The sequence below is a fragment of the Martes martes genome (genome assembly GCF_963455335.1).
Source record: "Martes martes genome assembly, chromosome: 10".
In the NCBI taxonomy this organism is placed as follows: domain Eukaryota; kingdom Metazoa; phylum Chordata; class Mammalia; order Carnivora; family Mustelidae; genus Martes; species Martes martes.
The window spans coordinates 102972083-102995812 of NC_137898.1; the positions used below are offsets into that span (position 1 = coordinate 102972083).

The following is a 23730-nucleotide window of genomic DNA, read 5'->3' on the forward strand; positions in this document are numbered from 1 at the left end:
TAGATTCAGTAGTCTAGAAATAACCCTTACACGTATGGTCATTTCACTTTTGACTAGGGTGCCAAGACAATTAAAAGGAGAAAGAATCGTTTTTTCAAGAAATGGTTCTGGGACAGCTGGATATCCATATGCACAGTGAAGTTGGACCCCTGCTTTGCAAAACCACACACAAAAGTTAACTCAGAATGGATCACAGATAGAAACGTAAGGACTAAAACTACAAAATTCTTAGATAGGAGCAACTCTTTGTGATCTGGATTTGGCGGTGGTTTTTTTTTTTTTAGGTCTGACACCAAAAGCACAAGGGGCAATGAAAAATAGATAAATTGGATTACATCAGAATAAACTTTTGTGTTGCAAATAATACCATCAAAGAATTGAAAGGCAATTCACAGAATGGGAGAAAATATTTGTAAGTCATGTATCTGTGAGGTTTGTGTTCAGAATATATAAAGAACTCTTACAATTCAATAATAAAAAGACAGCCTAATTTAAAAGATTGAACAAAGAAGGCATACAGCAGGCCAGCAAACGTGAGAAGATGCTCAACGTCATTAGTCATTAGGAAAACCTAATCAAAACCATAGTGAGATACCCATGAGGATGGCTATACTAAATCCTATGGCCAGTAACCCTGGTATTGGTGAAGATGTAGAGATGTTAGAAACTTCTTTTGCATTGCTGGTGGGAATGTAAAATGAGATAGCCACTTTTCCATTTCCTTAAAATTTCCAAAAATATATATGGCGTTAAAATATGACCCACTCCTATGTGTTACCATATGACCCACTCCTATGTTTAAATCCAAATGAAAACACCTCCACACAAAAATTTTACATGACTGTTCATAGCAATGTCATTCATAATAGAGAAAATGTGGAAACACCCAAAAAACCATCAACTGGATCATTAAAATGTGGTCTGTCTACACAATGAATTGTTATTTGACAATAGAAAGTAATGAAATACCGGCTCATGGTACAACATGGATGTCCCTTAAAAACATTACGGTACGTGAAAAGACCACATATTGTAGGACTCCATTTATATGAAATGCTCAGTATAGGCAAATTCGTAGGGATAGAAAGTAGGTTAGTGGTTGCTTGCGCTGGTGAGGAGTGGGGGATGAGTAGCGGCAGCCTATGGCTATGGGATTTCTTTTAGGGGGACAAAGTGTTCAAAATTAGATTATTGTGATGATGGCACTACCCTATGAATATACTAAAAAACACGGAATCATATTCTTTAAATGGATGAATTGTATATTACATGAATAATATCTCAATACAGCTATTTTCTGAAAAAGAACTAAACTACAGGAAAGCAGGGAAACTGCTAAGGGGAAAAAAACTAATGTGATTAGTTGTCTTGTAAATGTCTTGTTAGTGAATTGCTTGTCTTTACTCTGGGTAAATATTTGTAAATTTTTTTTAAAAGGCTACTGTTGGAAAGAATTTTAAGTATCTTTTAGTAAAAGACCTATAGACTAAAACTTTAAACATATTTAAAAGAATAAGAGCCGAATATTGTAAAGAAGAAGGGAAATGAATATAATTTTATCAGAAGACAGGCTAACTGGCTACCACAGTTCACTTAGTGTTTGCTTTCTGGCAACATAAGCAACCAAAACTGACGATGAGTTCTTTAACTTACGTTATTAAGCAAAAGGAAGCAATCCGAGTGAGAAAGTGTGTTTCCCAGCCCTGCACAGCCCTCCACTGTAAAGCAGAATTTGTCCATGACTTGCTATCAGGTTCACAAAACTATGTTAAAAAAAAAAAAAAAAAGAAAGAAAAAGAAAGAAGAAACAACAAAAAAGGATCCTTCCATTGTAAATTTTAAAAATATTCCAAAATATCCTTCATATGGAAATTTTGTTTTGACCCTGGATATATGTCTGGTGTAAAATTTAGTTTATTGAGCTTTCTGGTTATTGGAATTGAGGAAAGAGTAGAAAACTGATTTTGGGCTGGTGTCTCTGGCATTAAATCGAAGTTATCTGACATTAATAGATAGAGACTGAACTTGACTGGTGCCAGAAGAGCAGAGTATTTTGTTGTGATGTTTGAAATGAGATGAGTATGGTTGTTTAAAAAATGTAATATACTTTTTTATTGTAGTTTTAGGTTTGCAGAAAAGTTACTAATACGGTGGAGTTCCCAAATACCCCACATGCAGTTTCCCCCATTATTCGTTCATACCTTATATTAGAATATACATTTGTTGTACTTAATGAACCTGTATTCCTACGTTATTATTAACTAAAGTCTAGAGTTTCTTCTGATTTCCTTAGTTTTTACCTAATGTCTTTTTCTTCTGTGTCAGGATCCAGGACCCAACATTAGATTTAGGCTCCTCTTGGCTGTGATAGTTTTCTCATACTTTCCTTGTTTTTGATGACCTTGACAGTGTTGAGGAATACTAGGCAGGTATTTCATAGAATGCCCCTCAATTGGAAATTGTCTAATGTCTTTGTTGTGATTAGATGTGGGTTATATATTTTAGGGAGAAAGACCAAAAAGAGAAAGTGTCCTTTTCATCACATCACCCCTTATATGGGTAGATGCTATCAGTGTGATTATCACTGCTGATAATGACCTTGGTCACCTGGTGGAGATGTGTGTGTCAGGTTTTTCCACTGTAAGGTTACTCTTCTTCCCCCTTTCCATATTGTCCTCTTTGGAAGGAAGTTATATATACACATACTTTTTGTACCATCTTTGCAGGTGACAAAAGTAACTGTTTTGGAAACTAATGAGTCTGGCATGCTTACCTTTTGCAGTGAAGATTTTACCTATATTTTCATAGAAAGGGCTTTCCAGAATATCTCTAAGGAGGGCCAGAGCTTTTCTCAAGAAAGAGCTTCAGTTCTGTTCATATGCTTGAATTCTTTTTGAAACGGCTAGATTTCTAGACCATAAATTATGGAAGAGATTTTCCTGGCCTGGAATTTCTTAGAGGTAAGAGTTACCTACATTGTGAAGAACCATGAGGTACTAGTTTTCCCTTGTTGTGCAACTAAAACTTAACAGCTTCAAAGAGCACACATTTATTATCTCCCAGCTGTGGATCAGAAGGCCTGGCACGGCTCAGCCTCGTCCTCCACTCAGGGTCTCACAAAGTTGCAGTCAAGGTATTGGGTAGACGATGTTCTCATTTGGAGGCTCAGGTGGGAAAGAACTCGCTTCCAAGATTGTTCAGGCTGTTGGTAGAATTGAGTCCTTGTGACTTTATGACTAACTTTTTGTGGGCTGTTTGGCTGGAGGACACCCTTGTGTTATAAAGATGTTGCCTATAGGGCACCTGGGTGGCTCAGTCAGTTAAGTGTCTGCCTTTGGCTCAGGTCGTGATCCCAGGGTCCTGGGATAGAGTCCCATGTGGCGCTCCCTGCTTAGCGGGGAGTCGGCTTCTCCCTCTCCCCCTGTCCCTCCCCGCTGCTCGTGCTCTCTCTCTCTCATTCTCTCTCTCACGCGTGTGCTCTCTCTCTCTCTCGGACTCTCTCTCTCAAGTAAATAAATAAAATATTAAAAAAGAAAAGATACTGCCTATAGTTATTTGAGACCACCTACGGTTGCTTTTCCTATGGGCTTCTGAAACATGGCCTCTTACTTCCTCAAGACCTCCAAGTCCAGCAGGAGGTGAGGGAAGAGATTACACAAAGGTGTGAATATATATTACCATTATGTGTGTAGAATCACTGGAGGTTGGCCACCATAATGTCTCTCTGTTACATATTGTATGACTTCCGTAGAGAATATTTATTTTTTAGTGAGAGTCTATCCAGTGAGTCTTTTTTGATGACAGTTGGTTAGAGTACCTCTTAAAAATCTACCAGAGTCCCTCTGGTAGAGCGGGTTGCCATGAAAAGAATAAACCTTATAATGACTGGCATTATTGTAAATGGAGGAAGGTCAAGGTGTTCGTGAGGCATAAATGTAGAAGTGAAGAAAGCAGTTGGAGGAGAGGTGAGGCGCTGTGGTATATTTTCCCTGTTTCAAACTTCTGTGGGCTTCTGGTGTTGTCTGTCATTAATTCCTTTGTGAGCCAGTTTTCTATGTTTATTTTAAAGAACTCGTTACCATACCATGAAATCTAGTTTTCAGAGGCGGCAAAACATAGTGTAGTTAAGGGCTTAGGGTCTAGAGCTCCACGGGCGAGGTTCAGATCCTGCCCGCACTGGCTAATACTGTCGTACCAGTGCGGTGCGCATCAGTGTCTCATGGGACTAATCACAGTTCTTACTCCATTGGGTGGTTGTGAGCATGAAGAGCTGAGGCCTGTAATTATTGTTCATTTTTTCCAGCGCGGTAATGCTTCTTCCATGGTTATGTTTTTAAAGAGAAATGTGAATCCTTTAAAGAAATATTTGAAATATTTCCCAATGAAACATGGTGATTGGGATTTTGGATGAACTTGGTGGAGGTATAGATGAGCAGAATTGCTGACGAGTTAGTAATTGTTGAAGGTGATGATGGCTACTTATGATACTCTGTCTACTTTTGTTTATATTGGAAGGGTGCCAGAGGAAAAAGGAAAAAAAAAGCAATTTACCATGGCACACAGTGAGTGCTCAGTATATTTTAGCTATTACTACATTGATGTTTAATATACTGAAATTAACTTGTCTAAAACGCAAAAATGTGAAACAAACTGTACTAAACACTTTGGTTTTTTCATTTCTAAGACTCTTACTATAGATACAACTTCATCAAGTTTGGATAGCGTATCCAAGACCTGAGACTTGGCTTTTTGGTTTCAGTGTTAGCGTCTTCCCATTTAAGTTGTATTTTATGGGCTAATTAGTTTGGCTTATTTGTGGCTGGTATCACATTCCATTTAATTTAGTCTACCATGGTTTCTCTAAGTGGGAGGGAGATTGATATCAATATACTTGAGTATTTAATGTTATTAGTATCAGTAGTAGGAGACTTTGGCTTTACCAATAGTGAAAATATTAGCAGCACAGGCCAAGGTTTTCCTAGGTAAACAGTGGTGTTATGCTTTAGTTTAATGTAATTGCTGCTTAATTTAAGTGAGAAGCGTAATACTTAGGAGCAAATTCCCTTGAGGCTATCTCGGCTGTGGTAAATGCAGTTTTTTTGCTTAGCACATGGTCCTACATTATATAGCGCTATAAAAGTAGGTGGCTTGACTATTTTGTTTTTTGAAAGATTTTATTTATTTATTTGACAGAAAGAGACACAGCGAGAGAGGGAACACAAGCAGGGGGAGTGGGAGAGGAGGAAGCAGGCTTCTCGCTGTGCAGAGCCAGATGCGGAGCTCATCCCAGAACCCTGGGATCATGACCTGAGCCGAAGGCAGATGCTTAAGGACTGAGCCACCCAGGCGCCCTGGTGGCTTGACTATTTTAATTGTTCAAGACTGAGAGTTATCTAACTAGTGATTCTGTTTTACTTTATGTGAATGAAACTTAGAACTTAAAAAAAAATGAAACCAAACCAAAATCTTTGAGAGTTTTCATTAGGAATTGGCACAGTGAGAAGCTTTTGTCTTGATAACCCTGCTTTCAGTTACACGCAGGAACACATTTATGTAACAGATCAGAATGTCGAGGACTACAGAGCTGGGGACACTTGCCCAAGGTTTGCCACAAATGTATTTTAGTGATGGAGTTGGGAATGGAGTTCTAGATCCCAGCTCTTGGTCCAGTGCTCTTTGGCCATCCCAGTGATTTCCAAATTGTTCTCCAGAGGCTGAGGGTTCTAAAAAGTTTGTCTGTTTCTAAACCTTTTGCCCAAAGTTAGCCAGAGTAGCTCCCTCCCCCCTCCCTCCCTCCCTCCCTACTCTCCTCTCTTTTTCCCTCTCCCCCCCTTCCTCTCTCTCTTTCTTTCTTCTTTCTTTCATATTATGGTTTCTATTGTATTAGCAAGACTTTGTTTAGAGGGGAAAATATCCTGCTACTGTGTATGTTAGTTCTGATGTCTCTCCTTCCCTGAACTCGTTATTCTGTGCCATCTTCTACTCAGAAAAGTACATTTGATTTATTGGCGGGGTTTTGTTGGACTTTGTTTCAAAGATGTTATTGTGTTCTCTGTAGAAATCTGTGACCCAAAGACCTCAGAAAAATTCAAAAGGACTTTTAAACATGGAGGGATAATTATTTTTAGTATGAGGTTATCATCAATGAATGTTTCATTTCTGCGCAGTTCTCTGCATTCTCTCTTCGTTCTCTCATCTCATCAGTCTCATTCCTTGTGATTTTCTGGATGGTTTTCCTCATGATCTGTTGTTTTTTAAGAAGATATTTATGCAAATATGTCTATTTTAAGTGAAACTTTCTGATGTCTGGAGATTTGGGGGGGTCTCTTTGGTAGTGAGTTATGGGTCATATCAATTTGCTTAAAAACAATCTTGTCAAGATCAGAAGAGGGCCCCAAAGACAGTGTAATGGGTTGGTTTTTGCTCAAATCATGGATACTTTTAATGGTTAAAAAAGCCCCTCACTGGTATTAACTGTACTCAACATTTTAGTCAGTCAGTGCACCATTATGATAACTTAAAATCCTTGATGATACTTTAAAAGGTTATCAAAATTCTAGACTTGCACTGTAACGTCATAGAAGGACTGTCATAGAAGGTCAGAATTTAGGACTCATTTAATCCTGCTATGGGAAAGGACAAACAAGTTTACTAAATGTGAAGTCTATTATATTAAGTGCATACTTTATGTAATTGTGTTTTTACATACAATGTGGTACAAAACTGTTAACATATAGATATATACAATAATAATACATATGATAATGAATTACATTTTAATAGAACAGTTTTTCATATTTTTTATGGTAGGATTATCAATAGTGTTCTTCCTGCCTGTAGAATAAATACCAGAAATTTGAGAATTATTAATTATTATTAATTAATTTACCATTAGACTTTCCAGAGGAGTGATTTAATTTACTTAAATTTCACTCTTCAGCCCATGAAACACAAACATTAATCATGGAAGTATAAAATCTGTTTGATTTGCAAATGTGATGACCATTAATCATAAGGAACTCATTGAAGCCAGAATAAATGCTAAAAGCCACCACCCCAAATAGTCCCATTTTGGTGGAATCCCAGAAGGGCATTTTTTTTGCTAGCACTAATGGTGTGCAGCTGTGATTAAGAAAGCCCATCAGAAGGTACTTGGTGCCATGTTCCTAACAGGCACAGGGAAACTGGGTCTTTAATTCAGGGAAGACAGCCCAGTGTCAGCATTCAGACTAGAAAGCCTGGTCCGACACAGACGTACATTGTGACAGTTAGCTCGCAGTACTGGCACGTGAGCACGCGTGACAAGTAGGTCTCAGAAATAGGGAGGGTAAGATGCTCCCTGGTAATGGAGATTGCTTCCAGTTTTCCCTTTGTTTTCATTACCAAAGAGCTGGGAAATGTGAAAGATGAGGAATTTAGGGTAGTTTTTCAGCTGTTATTGTGTTCCCTTGGTTCACTCAACTTTTTGCTACTGCAGGCTGTCTTATTAGGCCTTGGGGGCGTATTAATATAATTTAAAACAACTTAAAATATGAACTGTTGCTGACTTTGTTCACCAGGAACAACACTGCCATTGTAAGGTTAGCACCATGCTCAGTGTCATAAATCTCCATCGGGGAAGTATAAGAAAGTTATGCGTGCCACTTGAGTTCAGCATTCTTTCCAGCTGGTGCTTTAAAAAGCTTGAGTGTTCTAGGTGCTACAGTGAAATGTGCTTAACGGGACACAGGCTCCTTGACAAATGCCGTCCTTGGGAAGAGCACACTTCTTCTGTGAGTGTGTGTTATTTTTACCCATGAGCTGGCACTCCAGGACAGAGTACTTCATTAAGAAAATTCATCTTGAAATTCATTCAGCTTTCTGCCTCCGTCTAACCTCACAGTTGAGGTCATTGCCAGGTTTCACCCACATGTCTAATCTCTCTTCTCTGGGACTCAACTGCCATCCTTCATAGCTTCATTTTCCACCATAACTTTGAATTTTGCCTTGGACTAACTGCTGCTCCTTGTTTTTCTTTTCCTTCAGAACATTGCTCTGATAATTACTATTTTTTCATAATACCCTTTTCTTGGATACTGTTCTTTGGTGGCCACTTTGAACCATTGGAGCTTCCTTGTTAATCCTTTTCTTCTCCTCTCCAGTGCCTTCCTGCGGTCCCTCAGTGTTCAGAGTCTCCTCTTTGCTCTGCATTCTTCAGTCCCACTGCCTCTGTCCAGCTCTTTCCCTTCTGTCCTTTGTTTGAGGGCTTCAGAGTGTTCTTTTAAATAGGTCCCTAACCTTGGAATTAAGCCATCGATCCAATTCTCAGTCTCCCTCTTCAGCTTCCAAGTCATGATCAGCTGGAAATAGATACCTGGAAATGGGTCGGGCACTGCTATTTGTAAGTAACTCTTCATTGTGATGGTCAACTCCATCCTCTTCTCCACTCCTTGTTCAGTTCATTTCAGTGGGAAACTTAAAAGCAGCAGTTGATTTCAACGTTGTGGAAAGCGCACAAAGTGTTGCCGGCACTGTGTCAGTGTTGAAATGAAAATGACAGCAGTGGTAGTAATGTCGGTGTGGCGGAGAGAGTTGCCCGTTATGTTAGAGATACTTCTAGGACTTCTGCTTTCTGAGAGGGTAAATGTTAACCAGATGGGAATTACTGGAACTGAGAAATCATTTTCTTTTTGTCTGAAAAATTTCCCTTCTCTGCCTTGAATTCCAAGTAATCACCAGAAAATTTCCATTGATTAATTATGCACAATATGACCATGTTCTACCTTAGGAATTCTTCCAAGAATAACGTATGGTTCATGGTCCCCTTTCTCACTTCAGGAAGCTCATGAGTCTCTATCCTCTAGAAGTAAATACAAGAACAATTTCACTTTCACTGTTTAGTACAGCCAAAGCAGAGAAGTAGAGAAAAGTAAGTGACCTAAAGTCCCGCTAGATATTATGAACAGTTTCCTTTGGGATTCGCTGAAACCTGATTTACTCTCACTTTTGGTGGTCATGTTGCGTCCTCCTGTTGGCTAGAATCCCAACATCTCAGTCAATCCCTAGGCTTTACAGTTGCGAATTGTTCCAGAAAGGGAATTGTGATTGGTATGTAGAATGGATAGGATAGTCAGTTCTTCCCGAATATCTGTCTTAGCTTTGTCCCTTAAAACTTGATTTGGCTGTTTGTTACCGATTCAAATATGGAGTCCTCCTTGATTGGTTGCGACGCAGGAGACAGGATTTCCCAAGAATATGGCCAGCTTACGTCCTGACCATGGCCATGTGGGACATTATTAATCATGGCCAGTTAGTGCCTGCAGGTTTAGCCTACTATCTTAAGAGAGTAAAACTTGGGCACTTGGGTGGCTCAGTGGGTTAAAGCCTCTGCCTTCGGCTCAGGTCATGATCCCAAGGTCCTGGGATCCAGCCCCACATCAGGCTCTCTGCTCAGCGGGGAGCCTGCTTCCCCCTCTCTCTGCCTGCCTCTCTGCCTACTTGTGATCTCTGTCTGTCAAATAAATAAATAAATAAAATCTTTTTTAAAAAAAAAAAGAGAGAGTAAAACTTAATTCTTCCACAGAACCCTGTCGAGACTAGCCTCTACCGGACTGTACAAGGGCACCACCTTAAGCCCATCAGTTGTTCAATAAACATTTTTTAATGGAATTAAATTGAGTTCTTGGAATGCAACTTTTGAGACCTAATTTAAGGTTCTCTCCCAAGGCCGTGTTTGAGCATTGAGTGCATTGCAACCTGCCAAGTTTCTTCGAGATCAGTAACTGGCAGTTCTCAACATTGAGTCCAGTATTTCAGAAGTCGTCTTCATGTAGTACGTGTTGGAGCAGGCAGCTTACTGGCATTGTCCACCATGTGGACCACATACATCATTTAAAAAATTTTTTCAAGTAGTCATATTTACAAAAGTAGAAAGAAACGGTGAAACTAGTTTTTTTTCAACTTTATTGAGGCGTAATTGACAAAATTGTGAGATATTTAAAGAGTACAACGTGTTGTTTTGTAGACATATAAATCGTGTAGGACTCCCCTGATTGAGTTAATTAACACGTTCATCCTCACATGTTTGCCTTTTTGGTTTGTTTGATTGTTTTGTTTGTTTTGGGTGAGAACATTTCAATACTATCCTCTTAGATTTCAATTATACAATAGTGTTATCAACTATAGTCACTGTGTTTTACATTAGATCCTCAGGCCTTGTTCATCTTTTAACTGAAAGTTTGTACCCTTTTACCAGCCTGTCCCTGTTTCTCGCCACCCCCCAGCCCCTGGCGCTCACTTTTCTACCTTCTGTTTCTATGAGTTTGACTTTATTTTTTTTAGATTCCATATAAGTAATACCATGTGGTAATGTGGTTGTCTTCCTCTCTTGGACTTATTTCACTTGGCACAGTGCCCTCCGGGTTCACCCATATCGTCACAAAGCCTTCTCTCCCCCCCCCCCCCCAGGCTGAATAATATTCAGTTGTGTGTGTATATGTATCTGTGTGTGTGTATGCGTGTATATATATCTATCTATAGATAGATAGATAGATAAGCTACATTTTCTTTATCCATTTGTCTGTTGGCAGACACTTAGGTTGTTTCCATACCTTGGCTATTGTGAATAATGCTGCGATGAACATGGGGGTGCAGGTACCTTTTTGAGATAGTGACTTCATTTCCTCTGGATATATACCCAGAAGTGGGATTCCTGGAGCTGGTAATTCTATTTTCAATTTCTTAAGGAACCTCCATACTGTTTTCCATAGTGACTGTACCAGTTTACATTCCCACCAACAGTGCATGAGCTTCCCTCTTCCTCATATCTGTGCCAACATCTGTTATCTCTTATCTTTGAATAGACACCGTAACAGGCGTGAGATGGTATCTTGTGGTTTTGATTTGCAGTTCCCTGATAACTGAGGGTGTAGAGTACCTTTTCAGGCATGTGTTAGCCATTTGTATGTCTTCTTTTGGAAAATGCCTACTTAGGTCCTTTGTTCATTTTTAAATTGGGTTATTTGTGTTTTTTTCCGTTGAGTTGTATGAATTCCTTGTTTATTTTGGATAATTAACCCCTTATGAGATACATCATCTACCATATTTTCTCCCATTCCGTAAGTTGCCTTTTCACTGAAACTAGTTTTTCGTAATATATTTTATTTAGCCTGGTATCTCTAAAATGATATTTCTTCATGTAATCAATATAAAATTTATCAATGAGATCTTTTATATTCTCATTTTAATATTAAGGCTTTGAGATCTGGTCTGTATTTAGCATTCATAGCCCAGGAGTTTGCACTGGCCACATTTCCAGTGCTCAGTAGTCGCATGTAGCCACTGTGCTCTGTATTGAACAGTACATATCTCAACCGTAAAATGATACTAGATCTGAGCTGAGAATGATCTAGAAATCAAGAAATAGATAATAAAAATTTACCTACACCAAGGCACCCGGATGGCTCAGTTGGTTAAGCGTCTGCCTGCCGCTCAGGTTGTGATCCCAGGGTCCTGGGATGGAGCCCTGAGTCAGGCTCCTTGCTCGGCGGGAACCTGCTTCTCCTTCTCCCTCTACCTCCTGCTCCCCCTGCTTGTGCACTCTCTCTCTCTCTCAAATAAATAAATAAAATCTTTTAAAAAAATTTAGCTACAGAACCTGAGGTAAAAACAACCCCTTTGGAAATCATTCACAATGGCAAAAAGTTTGGTATCTGCCTAAATTTTGAGGCATTTCAATGAGTAGAGCTGCTTCAAAGAACATTGAAAAAAAACAAACAAACAACTTTTCTCCACACTGTCATAATGTTTTCTCTTCCCTTCTTAAAAGCATTCAGTCTGCTTACTGTATTTTGTGAAATTATTGTGTGTACATCTGCATAGTGGTTTAGGGGAGTGCGCTTTCTCTTTCTGGAGGAATTTTAGCACTTGCGGTCTGCATTTTCTTCCTAAGTGGTCCCTTTCTTTAACTGTCCCATTTGCCATTTCATATCCCTGAATGAAAGAAGCCACTTTCTTTCTGATGGGTGAGGGGGAAGGGTGGTTTGTTTTGATCTTAATACTGAACCTTTCCTTGGCTTATTGGTTTTTATTCGGTCTCCTTATCTTGCCTGTGAATTCGGTGTCAGGATACGCAAGTGAATTATTGCCTGTTGTGAAGAAAGCACTGTTTTTTCAACTCCATTCCCTGTGAACATTACTGTGCTTGCAAAAATTAGGTAAGAGTTAAAGGAACTGTGGTTTAGAAGTGAGAACTGAAAGGGGGAAATAGCTGTTTTCCCCCCTTCTAGAATGAATAATAAAGAACTGTGACTTTAAATTTGGCACAATCTGAATTTAATTTTTTGTCATGCCACATGCCAATGAAAAAAGGGGTCATCGAATGGAAGTATCTTGGGTAGAGAAATTCCTGAGGTCTCTAGGCAAGCTGTATCTGTAAGCAGCATCTTGGATACAGTGCCGTGTTTAATTAATATTAGCATCAATTCATAAAATCCTGCTTCTTGCAAGAGAAAAAGAATTCTATGTAGAATAAGAAACTTTAAGAAATATATGGTCCCTTGGTAATATATTGGAAGTTTCCTTTTTTACTTGTTACGCTTTTCCTACGGAGGTACAAGGAGGTGATTCATAGATTCTCAACACCAAAATCTAACAACATTCTTGGAGAGTTTATCTCCCGTTTATCTACCAATTTACCATGTGCTGTGGACGCATTTCATTTTTCAAGCAGCGAGTGTGTACTTCCAGCCAAAACCCTGATTATGTAGCTGCCACTGATCTGTGGCAGTGAAAATTCACGATCACTGATCCCTTCAGGTAGTCTCAAAATAATCACACTTGCTTGCCAACTGCCCGCTCTCTGACGTGGTCTGTTTCTCTGTTTCATTGGTATTTTTCCATTTTCTGGAAAACTTCCATCGTCTAGTTTGCAGCTAAAACAGGAGCCGCAGCATCTGGAGGTTGTCTTTTCCATTCAGTGCTCCTCTCAGGCACGTGTGCCCAGTGACACATGTGTCCTCCTCTCTGGCTTTGGTACTGAGTCGGGAGGGCAGGGGGCCCCGGCCCACCGTGAAGGGAAGCAGAGCGTGCTCTCCCTGGCGCAGCCCTGAGATTCAGGTCCTGCTCTGGGTTCCGTCCTGTGGCTTGGTGTGACGCTCCCAAATGGAATGCGTTTTTCCCCCAGCTTTATTCCTTCCCTGTTCTTCCCACATCAGCTCGAAGCCACCAGTTGGTTCTGAATGCTGCCCACAAATTGTTAGCTGCTTCGCCTCTTGGCCCCCTCCGCTTGCCCCTTGAGTTCAGAACTGATGTGTCTGAGAGCCAGGATTATGTTGTTTAGTGAAGCAAATCTCATTTTTGCCAAGGAATGCCTAACGTTTAAGGATTGATTCCAGAAAACAAACGAACAGGTCAGAGCCGTCCCTGTAATTAACGCGGAAGGCCTGTTCACCGCATGTCGGGCATTGTGTGCTAAGCAGGTTGCAGCCATGAACTTAGGTCCCCAGCAACCTTTAGAGCAGGTTCTGTTGCCCACATTGCTTAGATAAGGAGCCACAGACAAATTACATAGCTTGGTCAAGGTTATACATTAAAAGGGCTGTTCTGAGACTTGGAACCCAGGCAGCTGGACACCAGAGTCCGTCCTTTTGACTCCATGTTCAGGTGCGAGGCCAAGCTTTGCCCGGGTCTTGTTGCATCTTGCATCTCACTGAGGTGAAGACGGGATTTATGTTTAAAAGCTCTCTGCATCCACCTTCGAAGAACAGATCATACTTAATGCAGTTTCCCCTGAAAAGATAAGAATGCATTTCAGTATGTGGGGCCCTAGTCCCTTTATGGGGAGGCAGATACACTTGTTATGAAATGCAGAACTACATCCATACTATACCATTATCTCTATCGAATTAAAAATAGTTTCTAGGTGCGTAGGATATAAGATCTTGTAGCCAGCTGTGTTCTCATAGATGGTTAGATTTAGTTTTCTCTGCCGTTGTGAAAATCTTACTGCCTCAGAATGCAAATGAAATTCAGAAGGAGTTCATCGGAGGAGTGAATTGGGAGGCCCTATGACTCTCCCAGTTAATGTGTGACTCAGTTCTCTCTTGCGGGTGAAAAAGTACAAAAATATGGTCAATGTGTTGAAGGCCCTCATTACCCACCTCCACCCTCTACCCCACCGCTGCTTCTGTGCTGTCCACTGGCAGGCACGGGCAGGTTAGGCGAACTGAGGCCCAGCCCTTGGACAGTTGACAATCAACAGATCTTAGTATTGCTTTCCATTCTCATGGCACACATAGAAAATAATTATTTTCTCTATGGTAAGCAAGTGAGGTTTCTTTTTTTTTTTTTCTTTTTAAGATTTTATTTATTTATTTGACAGGGATCACAAGTAGGCAGAGAGGGCAGAGGGAAGCAGGCTCCCTGCTGAGCAGAGAGCCTGATGCAGGGCTCGATCCCAGGACCCTGAGATCATGACCCAAGCTGAAGGCAGAGGGTTAACCCACTGAGCCACCCAGGCACCCCTCAAGTGAGGTTTCTTGAGGCTGGAGGTGATCCCTTGCCACCTACCCATGGCCTTGGGTACACCTGTAACCCATTTCTAGCACACTAGTTGGGGAGCTCTGTGACGGGCATATGGCTGCAAGTTTCTAAGCTTGTTATGTATATGAAAACAATCTGTCAAGTATAATGTGCTATTCATGTGTAAGCATTTATTAATAATTAATTACTATTAAAACCCATATATTTATTCTGTAAGAGGACATTGCGTACTGTGATTTTTGTGTTTTGGGAGCTGTTCTTGGAGAACCAGGTACAGATGCCAGACCAGTTGCTGGAGTTAAGGTCCTGTATGTGATACGGCACAGTAATGAGGAGAAGTAGAAATGCTAATGAGAGGCACTCAGATGCCCTACCACTGAGCTGTCCCCCTTGTCCAGGGTGGTATGATAGAAGATTCTTCTAGGAGATCGAACAGCTGGTGTGATTTGTTAATGATTCTGCTCTTTCTCCTCATAAAATTTCCTATCCCCTTCTCAGCCTATCCCAGTTCTTTCTTTTCTCAAGTTCTGCCTTGTTTGTGAAGTCTTTCCCCATGTCTGCTTCTCCCCCCCCGCCCCCCCCACCGTGAAGGTCATACTCCATCCTCTGTTCTTTTTTTTTTTTTTTAAGATTTTATTTATTTAATTGACAGACAAGAGATCACAGGTAGGCAGAGAGGCAGGCAGAGAGAGAGAGATAAGAGGAAGCAGGCTCCCCGCTGAGCAGAGAGCCCGATGCGGGGCTCGATCCCAGGACCCTGAGATCATGACCTGAGCCGAAGACAGAGGTTTAACCCGCTGAGCCACCCAGGCGCCCCTCCATTCTCTGTTCTACCATCATACCTTGCTTATAGGTTTGTTGATTCTGTTTCCAACACTGCATTGTTGTCTGTTTCGTGTATGTCTCTCCCCTCCTAGATTGTGCGCTCCTTGAGGGTAAGGCTGTATCTGATTGAATCTTGGTAGCTTAAGTTACATTCAGCTCACCTTATCACATTCCATCATTAGGCAGGGATTGTACGCTCTTGGAATTGAGCTGAAATTTGTCTCCCTGGGCCTTTCTCCCATCAGTCCTCATTCTAATACCTGAAACAACTTCAAAGTTACTTTTACGTTAGTCATTCTTACATTTGAATCATCTACCCTGTGTAGTTCCATATAGTCTTTATTGCTCTGGGCTGAGCATTTTTATTATTGGTATTTTGCTCCCCTGGTTTTTTTCTTTTTCCCAGTAAGGTTCCTTTCCCTCTCTCAGAGTGTAGAATCATAGAATTGGAAGAATTGGAAGGGGCTAGAATTTAGCTTTGTTTGGTCCTTCATCAGACTAATATTCTTTGATTATTTGCTGATCAACTGAGACAGAGATATAGATATATTTCAGGGCAACATAGTATTTTGAGTATTTCACTAAGAATAGTGAAGAAGTTTAGATTTGGTAGAGTAAAAAAAATTCTTCGTCTTTCGTTCTGTTTTAAAATACATGTGCCAGACGCCTGGGTGGCTCAGTCGTTAAGCGTCTGCCTTTGGCTCAGGTCATGATCCCAGGGTTCTGGGGTTGAGCCCCGCATTGGGCTCCCTGCTCGGCAGGAAGCCTGCTTCTTCCTCTCCCACTCCCCCTGCTTTTGTTCCCTCTCTCACTGTGTCTCTCTTTGTTGAATAAATACAATCTTAAAAAAAAAATGTATATGCTGCTGGATATCTTAACAATGATGGGCAAAATAGATGTTTGTTGCTAAGCAGTGTATATACAGTACAGAAAGATCTTCAGATTTTTAGAACATTACCATTAAGAATTTGACTGTAAAGCAACCAGCCTGGGCTTTAGTGTCCTGGATCTGGTGCATACTAGCTGTAAATGACTTAATCTAGGGTAAATTACTTCATCTCTATTTGTGAAATAAGGTTAACAGTAATGTAAGGTATTGTGAGTTATCAGTGATTTAGTACTTGGAAAGCATTAAGAATTCTGCTTGGTGCCCAGCAATGTTCAGTATATAGTGACTCTGCTACTACCCCACCATACCCCACCACTACTACTATCGAGTTATGTTAGCACCTGGTGAGCTGTGGGATGCACCAGCGGAATTTCTGGTCGAATCTTATACTAACTTGTCCTTTATTTGTCATTTAAGCATTTCCTCTTCATAAGAGACCCAGCGTACCGTTGTCTGCATCAAAAGCATGATTTGCCCAGACTGTGATCACATCTGTGGAGTTAGGAAGTATTTTGTTTGTCTTAAGGTTTTACTGTTGGAGCAGTTTAAGAAATGGCAGAAAGACCCATTAGCTTTTGGAATCTGTTCCTTTGAGACCAACTTGCTAGGAATCCATTTCCTGACTTTTTAAAAAGAGTAAAATAACTTTCTTCATTGACATTCTGTAAACAAAATGCTGGTAATTTGCGTTATGTGGAATGTAATGTCTTAAAGTGGATTTAATTTTCTGTAGCGAACTGCTTTTAATCATGCATCAGAGTAAATTTTCTCCCTCTGTTCTCAGGTTGCTATCAAGATCATAGACAAGACCCAGCTGGATGAAGAAAACTTGAAGAAGATTTTCCGGGAAGTTCAAATTATGAAAATGCTTTGCCACCCCCATATCATCAGGCTGTACCAGGTAGGCTCCTTAGTGATATAGCCTATGGGAGCGAAGAACCCAGAATAGCCACTTGTGTGTGTAGAAGGAAAGGTGTCTGGGTGAACATCTGCAGCATTTCTTGGTTTCTGTGTCCACACGTTTATCCTACTGTTTTCCTGCCCACTCGGCACTCAGGTTTGATCTGGCTCTTTACTAGTAAAGTCCGCCTTACCCACGTAAGCCTTTTAAAAGTGTTCTTTAAAACATGGGACCATTCTGTGTGGGGATTACGCCAGAGGATTATTCAGAAGATGACAAGAACTTAATTATGTATATCCGAATCCTAAAACAAAATGGAAAAGCCAAAGGAACAGAGAATTTTTAGGGATGAAAAGCTAGAGGTTAATAGAGCATTATCTTTTTATAACATTCCTTAAATACTCCTTTCTGTGATCCCGGTATGACTTAGGATGGCAAAGGGTATTTTAAGTATGGCCCCTATGTCAGTCAGAACCCACCTCTTTTCTAGTAGGGCCCTAGACTTCATTTCCTAAGGTAGCATTTGATAAGCACAAGATTGATTTGGTGTAATGGAAGAGATTTCCATTCTGGTTTTCTTAGCTTCCCAAGAACGGTGCACACTTCCTGCCATCCTCAACGATTCCCTTACCTTACTGCAAAAGCAGTAAATCTAATGACTAGAATTTCAAGCCAGATAGGAAGAGAGGACCTTGCCTTAGCAGGCTGGTGGAAGAGATATTTTGGGAGGGGTGGGGCTTTGGGGTGCTTCTCAGGTTGCAGTGTGTAGGCAGCCACAGCTCTGCCTCTGCCCAGGGCCAGCCCTGCTCATTGCTTTCTACTAGAACAGCCATCACCTACTTGTCCAGGAAGTGGCCACCCACTCAGTTCATCTGCTGCTGTTAGTCTGCAGTAACGGTCACTGGCGCGGGCATGGCACCGTGTGTGAGGGTGGAGGCTCAATGGGCGGGCTTTCACAGTCTGTTAATTTTATGGAAAAGAAAGCATGTCGTGATGTTAGTGTGTGTGAATAAGGCTACAGCTCTAGGGCTCTTTCCTGGCGTCAGCTGCTCACATCATGAAATGAATTAGATCAGCAGGAGCAGACTTGTTGAAATTTATCAGACTCAGTTCTGTTGAGCCACGCCTACATCGTGCCCCAGAAGCAGACCCGTGATAGCTTCCTGGTGTTGCCTGAAGCCTTGTGTCTGCAAACTCGGAGGTGTCTAACCTCTGCTTCCTTCCTATCCTGATCGACTGAGTAAACTTCTTGACCTCACTTTTGAAAATAAATCATCTCTAAATAGTTGCGGGGTTTATGAGGCTGACTTTTCTCAAGAGGTTAACTTGTTGGTATTAACCTTATAACTAAATTATCCAAGTTGATCTTTCTTACCCAAGATTTCATTAGCTGGTAGGAGTTCTTATACTTTCAGCCCTGACTTTGAACTATGTCCTCTTTTAAGCTTTAATTTTGCTCTCTGGCAGCTAGTATTGTTAATGGGGGATTCCAGGCTGCCAAGGTGAATGGCTGTCAAGTTGTTTTTGTAAATAGTATCCAGGTAGTTTTCAGGTCATTTGCCAAAACTTCAGTCCTGTCAGTTTCTAGAGGGAGCCAAATACAGGTAACTGTGTAAGAAAGATTTTGAGCTACTGAAAAATTTAACAGGAAAGGAACATTTGCAGTCAATAAAAGTCTGTACACCCAGGGGTACAAAAGAGATGTACAGTATGACATTTACTTTTTTCTTTTTTTTTTCTCAACACCTGCGTATGTTTAGAGCACTTATGTTTGTTATTGTTATGTAAATCAACATACAGGAAGAGCCTGGCGGCAATGCATGTAACAAACAATGAGCTAATATCACCAATATAGAGAGTTCTTAAAAATTAAAGAGAAAAAGAGGATGATACAGTTACTAGATTAGAAAAGTACTGTGCACTTATATGACGGAATACCATGAAACCATTCAGAAGATCTGTGGTTATAACACGTGATGCTGTTATATGGTATTGATGTGTAAAGATGTCAGCGATCAAGTAACTGAGAAATAATTTAGCAAAATAATTAACTGTGACTTACGGTGAAAGTCTAAAATTCTCTTCTCCAGTATGATAGCCACTGGCCACACATGGCTATTGAGTATTAAAATGTGGCTAGAGTGAATGAGGAACTGAATTTTTAATTTTAATACTTTTCATTAATGTGAAAACCAAAGTAGTTTATGATTAAATTTTTTTTGAGATGATAATATTTTGGGTACACTGGCTAAATAAAATACTAGAGTTAATTGCATTTTTTTAACTTATTAATGTGGCTATAAGAAAAGTTAAAATTATATATGAGGCCTATATTTTCTTTCCAATGGTCAACATTGCTCTAGAATGATACAGAATAAATTACCTTATTAACAGTGTTTCCTTTGGGAGAATAAAATGGAGGGGGCTGGGAAGAAGGAAATCTTTGGCCTTTTTTTAAAAATACAACAGCTATTTAAGAAGTTTATCATGAGCATAGATGCTCATATATTACTTTAAAAAATATTTAATGTGAAAGGTAAAAAAGGAAGAAAGGATTGCCAACACACTACAACTAAGTAAAAAAGGCAAAATAGGGACCAAAACAAAATGCAAATGAGTAGATTACTTGAACTTTTGAGTATTTACGTTATTATTCCCCATTTTGAATAAGTGGATACAGAGAGGAAAGTTGTCATTTCCATTAAAAAAAACATATCCACATGTGGTTCCCCTTGCCTTCCCCAGTCTTCGCTTTGATTGGCTTTTGTGGGTGAGGGGGTTATTTTTGAACTTGAAGTGATCAATGTTGAACGTGAACTTTCTGATTCTTGGCAGCTTCTTTGCTTCTCACCTTTGTGGAGCTTACGAGATTGCAGAGGCCTCCGGGAACAACAAAAGGAGGGTCTCTCAAGCAGTAAACACGTCCTACTTTAAAGAACGAGGACGAATGCCTATTTTCCCTGTTTCTTCTTTATAGCATTTATGCCTGTTCCCCGCTCTGGTGTTTTAAGTTTCCTTTAAGCAGTAATGGTTATTAATATTTCAAATGACAAAAGAGGAGTCATTAGTTTCTCTTCCTATGATATCAGCCTGTCATTTGTGTCACTGTCTGTCGCTTTCCTGCCTTTGTACCAGGTTATGGAGACAGAGCGGATGATTTATCTGGTGACAGAATATGCTAGTGGAGGGGAAATATTTGGTAAGTACCTCTATTGCATTCTTTAAAAAGCTATCGAGCACACCCTAGCGAACCTAAAATAACTGGTCAGTGCCTTTGCCACTTGAGCAGCTGTCACTTGATGCTGTCCCTCAGTGCTGTCATTTTCGATCAAGAATTTTAATTTATTTTGGTTTACCTGCTTAAGTCCCTTCACTGTCTTTGTTTCCTCCGCAAAGCTGTTTTGTTTATTCCAACGAGGTGTTGACAGTGGAGATTACAGATCTCCCAAAACAAACACCCCTACTGAACGTGGGACCGAGGGTCTTTGCTGTGCCAGATTCCACTGGGGGTTACCACATGTGGTGGAGCTGCCTGGTGTGTGGGCCTCTGTTGTGTGAGAAAAGAGACACTGGGAGCAAACAGTCTCATTCTAATGCTTTCCTTAAACTTTGTTTAAATATAACATGTAACTATATTCCGTACCATGTGTTCACCGTTCCCTGGATGGTTCTTCTGTTGGGAGGTTTTGTCTACAGTAACTATTTTTTCCTCTGAGACATCACGCAGCATCAGAATTAAGCAGTGGAATCTGCTACCAGGAAATCAGACTTTTTGAGGTGGTAAAAACTGACCAAAAATATTTCTTTTATAACAGTGATAAATGGAGCCAAGCTGAGGTAAAAGCTAAATTTCCAAATATGCTTTGACATGTCTTTTTATTCTTTCTTAATTTTTTTGTTTTGTTTTGTAAGTAAAGAGAAAGGTTTCTTCTTATACTTTACATTTGTCTAGTTTATTTATTTTTTTAGTTGTGTTTTGGTTTCAATTGTGGTCAGAATTTTTTTATGTTTTAAATATTGGTGCTTCCTAATTTAAGTACATTTAAAAGCATGAGATCACTTTTAAAGTGTGATGTTCTTATTAATGACTGGTCAGTTGTGACTGTATGGATTTTGTGTGTGTGTATGTGTGTGTGTGTGTGTTAAATTTTCCCTGAAATCTTATAATTTGGGCCTAAGAAGCTTCAGTCTTTTTTAAAGGAGTTATCGTCATTTCTTGATAATATTTTTAATTGGCTTTTTGTATGTGCTTATGCACAAAGGTAATCCTGGGAGAAAAGAGACCTTGTCGTTTTAATGTTTATAATAATTAAAGACCCAAACCCATTGCACATCAGATCTAGCAGGTAGATCTTCAGGAAAACAGATTTTAAAAAGTACAGAAAAGATAAAGTCCATTGGTCAGAGATTCTTTATGGAAATGTGGTGTAAGGCATGAGGAAACAGAGTAGGACTTCACGTAGTGTTATTATAAAAGATGCAGATGAGGAAGAAAATGTTGTATTTCCTAAAGAAATCATTGTGACTGCATAGGGATATAACTGCTCATGAGCTCTGATTTTTTAAAGGATCTGTATAGAAGATGAAAAAATAGGCATGATCAGGAACACGAGCTTTGGAGGCAGTTAGGCCTGGTTTGGAGTCAGCTCCTTACCCACTGTTTGTTGATTTAATTGGAGGAAGTTATTAAATGATTCTGGGATTCAGTTTCATGATCTGTAAAAGCACTGTCTGTAGTGTCTGCCCCACAGTTGTGAAGATTAAATGAGATCACACAGAGAGAGTCCTCGATCACACACATATTGATCCTTCACATCCTTGTTAAAGAACAGCTGGTAGGGGGCGCCTGAGTGACTCAGTGGGTTAAAGCCTCTGCCTTCAGCTCAGGTCATGGTCCCAGGGTCCTGGGACCGAGCCCCGCATCAGGCTCTCTGCTCAGCGGGGAGCCTGCTTCCTCCTCTCGCTCTGCCTACCTCTCTGCCTACTTGTAATCTCTCTGTCAAATAAATAAGTTAATTAAATCTTAAAAAAAAAAAAAAACAGCTGGGAGATTGACTTCTGTCATGACAGTGTGAGGAGCTCTGTTGACCCTCTTCCCAATGAAACATGAAAATGATGAAAAACCCCCAAAACCATGGTCCTAAGTTTGCATAGCAAATGAAGAGACATTTATTCAAGAACATCTATGAAAATTGGTAAGAAATGAGAGTGCGTTTTTTTTTTAAAAGATTTTATTTATTTATTTGAGAGAGAGAATGAGCAGAGGAAAGAGCAGAGGCAGAGGGAGAAGCAGACTCCCCAATGAGTAGGGAGACAGAGGCAGGACTCTGATCCTGGGGCTCCAGGATCATGACCTGAGCCGAAGGCAGATGCTTAACCAACTGAGCCACCCAGGTGCCTCTGAGAGTGGTTTTTAAACCAGTACAGTTCCTTCCTTCCTCCTTGCCAGCACAGTGAGGTAGAAATTCCAATTAGGACTACTGTGGCCTAGAACACAGGTCCCCCCAACCCCAACCTAGACTCTTAGCTCCTGGGAGGAATACGATATCAGCATTCTCTTCCTGTCCCCAGCTGCCTGTTTTTGCAGCCAAGTCCTAGGTGAATGTCATGCGGGAGCAGGGACTCCCTTTGGCCTAGCCCCTACTTGTGGAATTTGGTTGTGGCATGTTGAGAATACTAGAGCCCAGATCATTCTTGCCTCAGATTGTAAGTTGGTTGTTCCATCCCAGGAGGAGAAAACTGAGAGGACCCCAGCCTGTGTCCCATCTCCTTTCACTGAGCTCTCAGCTCCTACAGTGGAAGTACCACTCACATAGAACTTTGCCATTGTCCCCCACACCTAGCTTTAGAGCCCTGGCTCAGAGATTTGCCCAGAGGGAGAAACAAACCATAAAACTGATCACTCCTAATTTGTTCACAGAGGAACTGATTTCATTTGCAACAGAGAAGGAAGAACTTGAAGCCTAAAAGTATTCTAAAGTATAGCGGAGGTTGTGGTAAAAGACATTATACTCTAGGAGAGATCCAGGGAATAAAAATTACAACAGCCTTCCAGAGACCGGAACAAAAAATCAAACACTGATCTCAGAAACTATTCCTTCAAAGGAACCAGAATTTGATTGGCTTGTTTATAGACCAGTTTATTCCCCAGGGCATTGTTGAAAACAGTAGAGCAACCTGCCAGCAATTATTGGAGTCTAACAGCTGGGTGTGGTCAAGGAAAGACAGAGAGCCCTCCCGAACCTTGATCATCCAGTGATCTGAGGATAACTGTGGATATACCAAATCTGTGCTTCCCTGAGGAACAACGTTAGAGGCTGAACACTGTGGTTGGGGGAATAAATTTCACTAAAATAGTCCACTAGTCACTAAACAAATAAGCAAATAACAATAACATGTTCTAGAAGGAGAAAGGCATACCAGTACCCAGAGGTGCTATGATACATTATCTAAAATATGTAGTTTCCAACAATAAGGAAATATGAGACATGCAGAGGAGCAGGAAAGTATGAGCCATGCACTGGAAAAAAAACAAGCCAAGAAGCTGTCAGAGACCCCTCATGTCATATTTATCAGGAAAAGACTTTAAAGTAGC

General features: G+C 40.4%; 1 protein-coding gene across 10 annotated transcripts in view; it reads left to right on the forward strand.

The window, feature by feature from the left end:
• Positions 1–23730, forward strand: part of SIK3 (SIK family kinase 3) — a gene marked incomplete at its 5' end in the record, with an annotated part of 246167 nt that overhangs the window by 111153 nt on the left and 111284 nt on the right. For all 10 annotated transcript variants that reach the window (XM_080817464.1, XM_080817469.1, XM_080817468.1 and 7 more), the window contains 2 exons: positions 17019–17135; positions 20271–20334. In XM_080817464.1, the coding sequence (XP_080673590.1) occupies positions 17019–17135; positions 20271–20334 (181 nt within the window). The remainder of the gene's footprint in view (positions 1–17018; positions 17136–20270; positions 20335–23730) is intronic.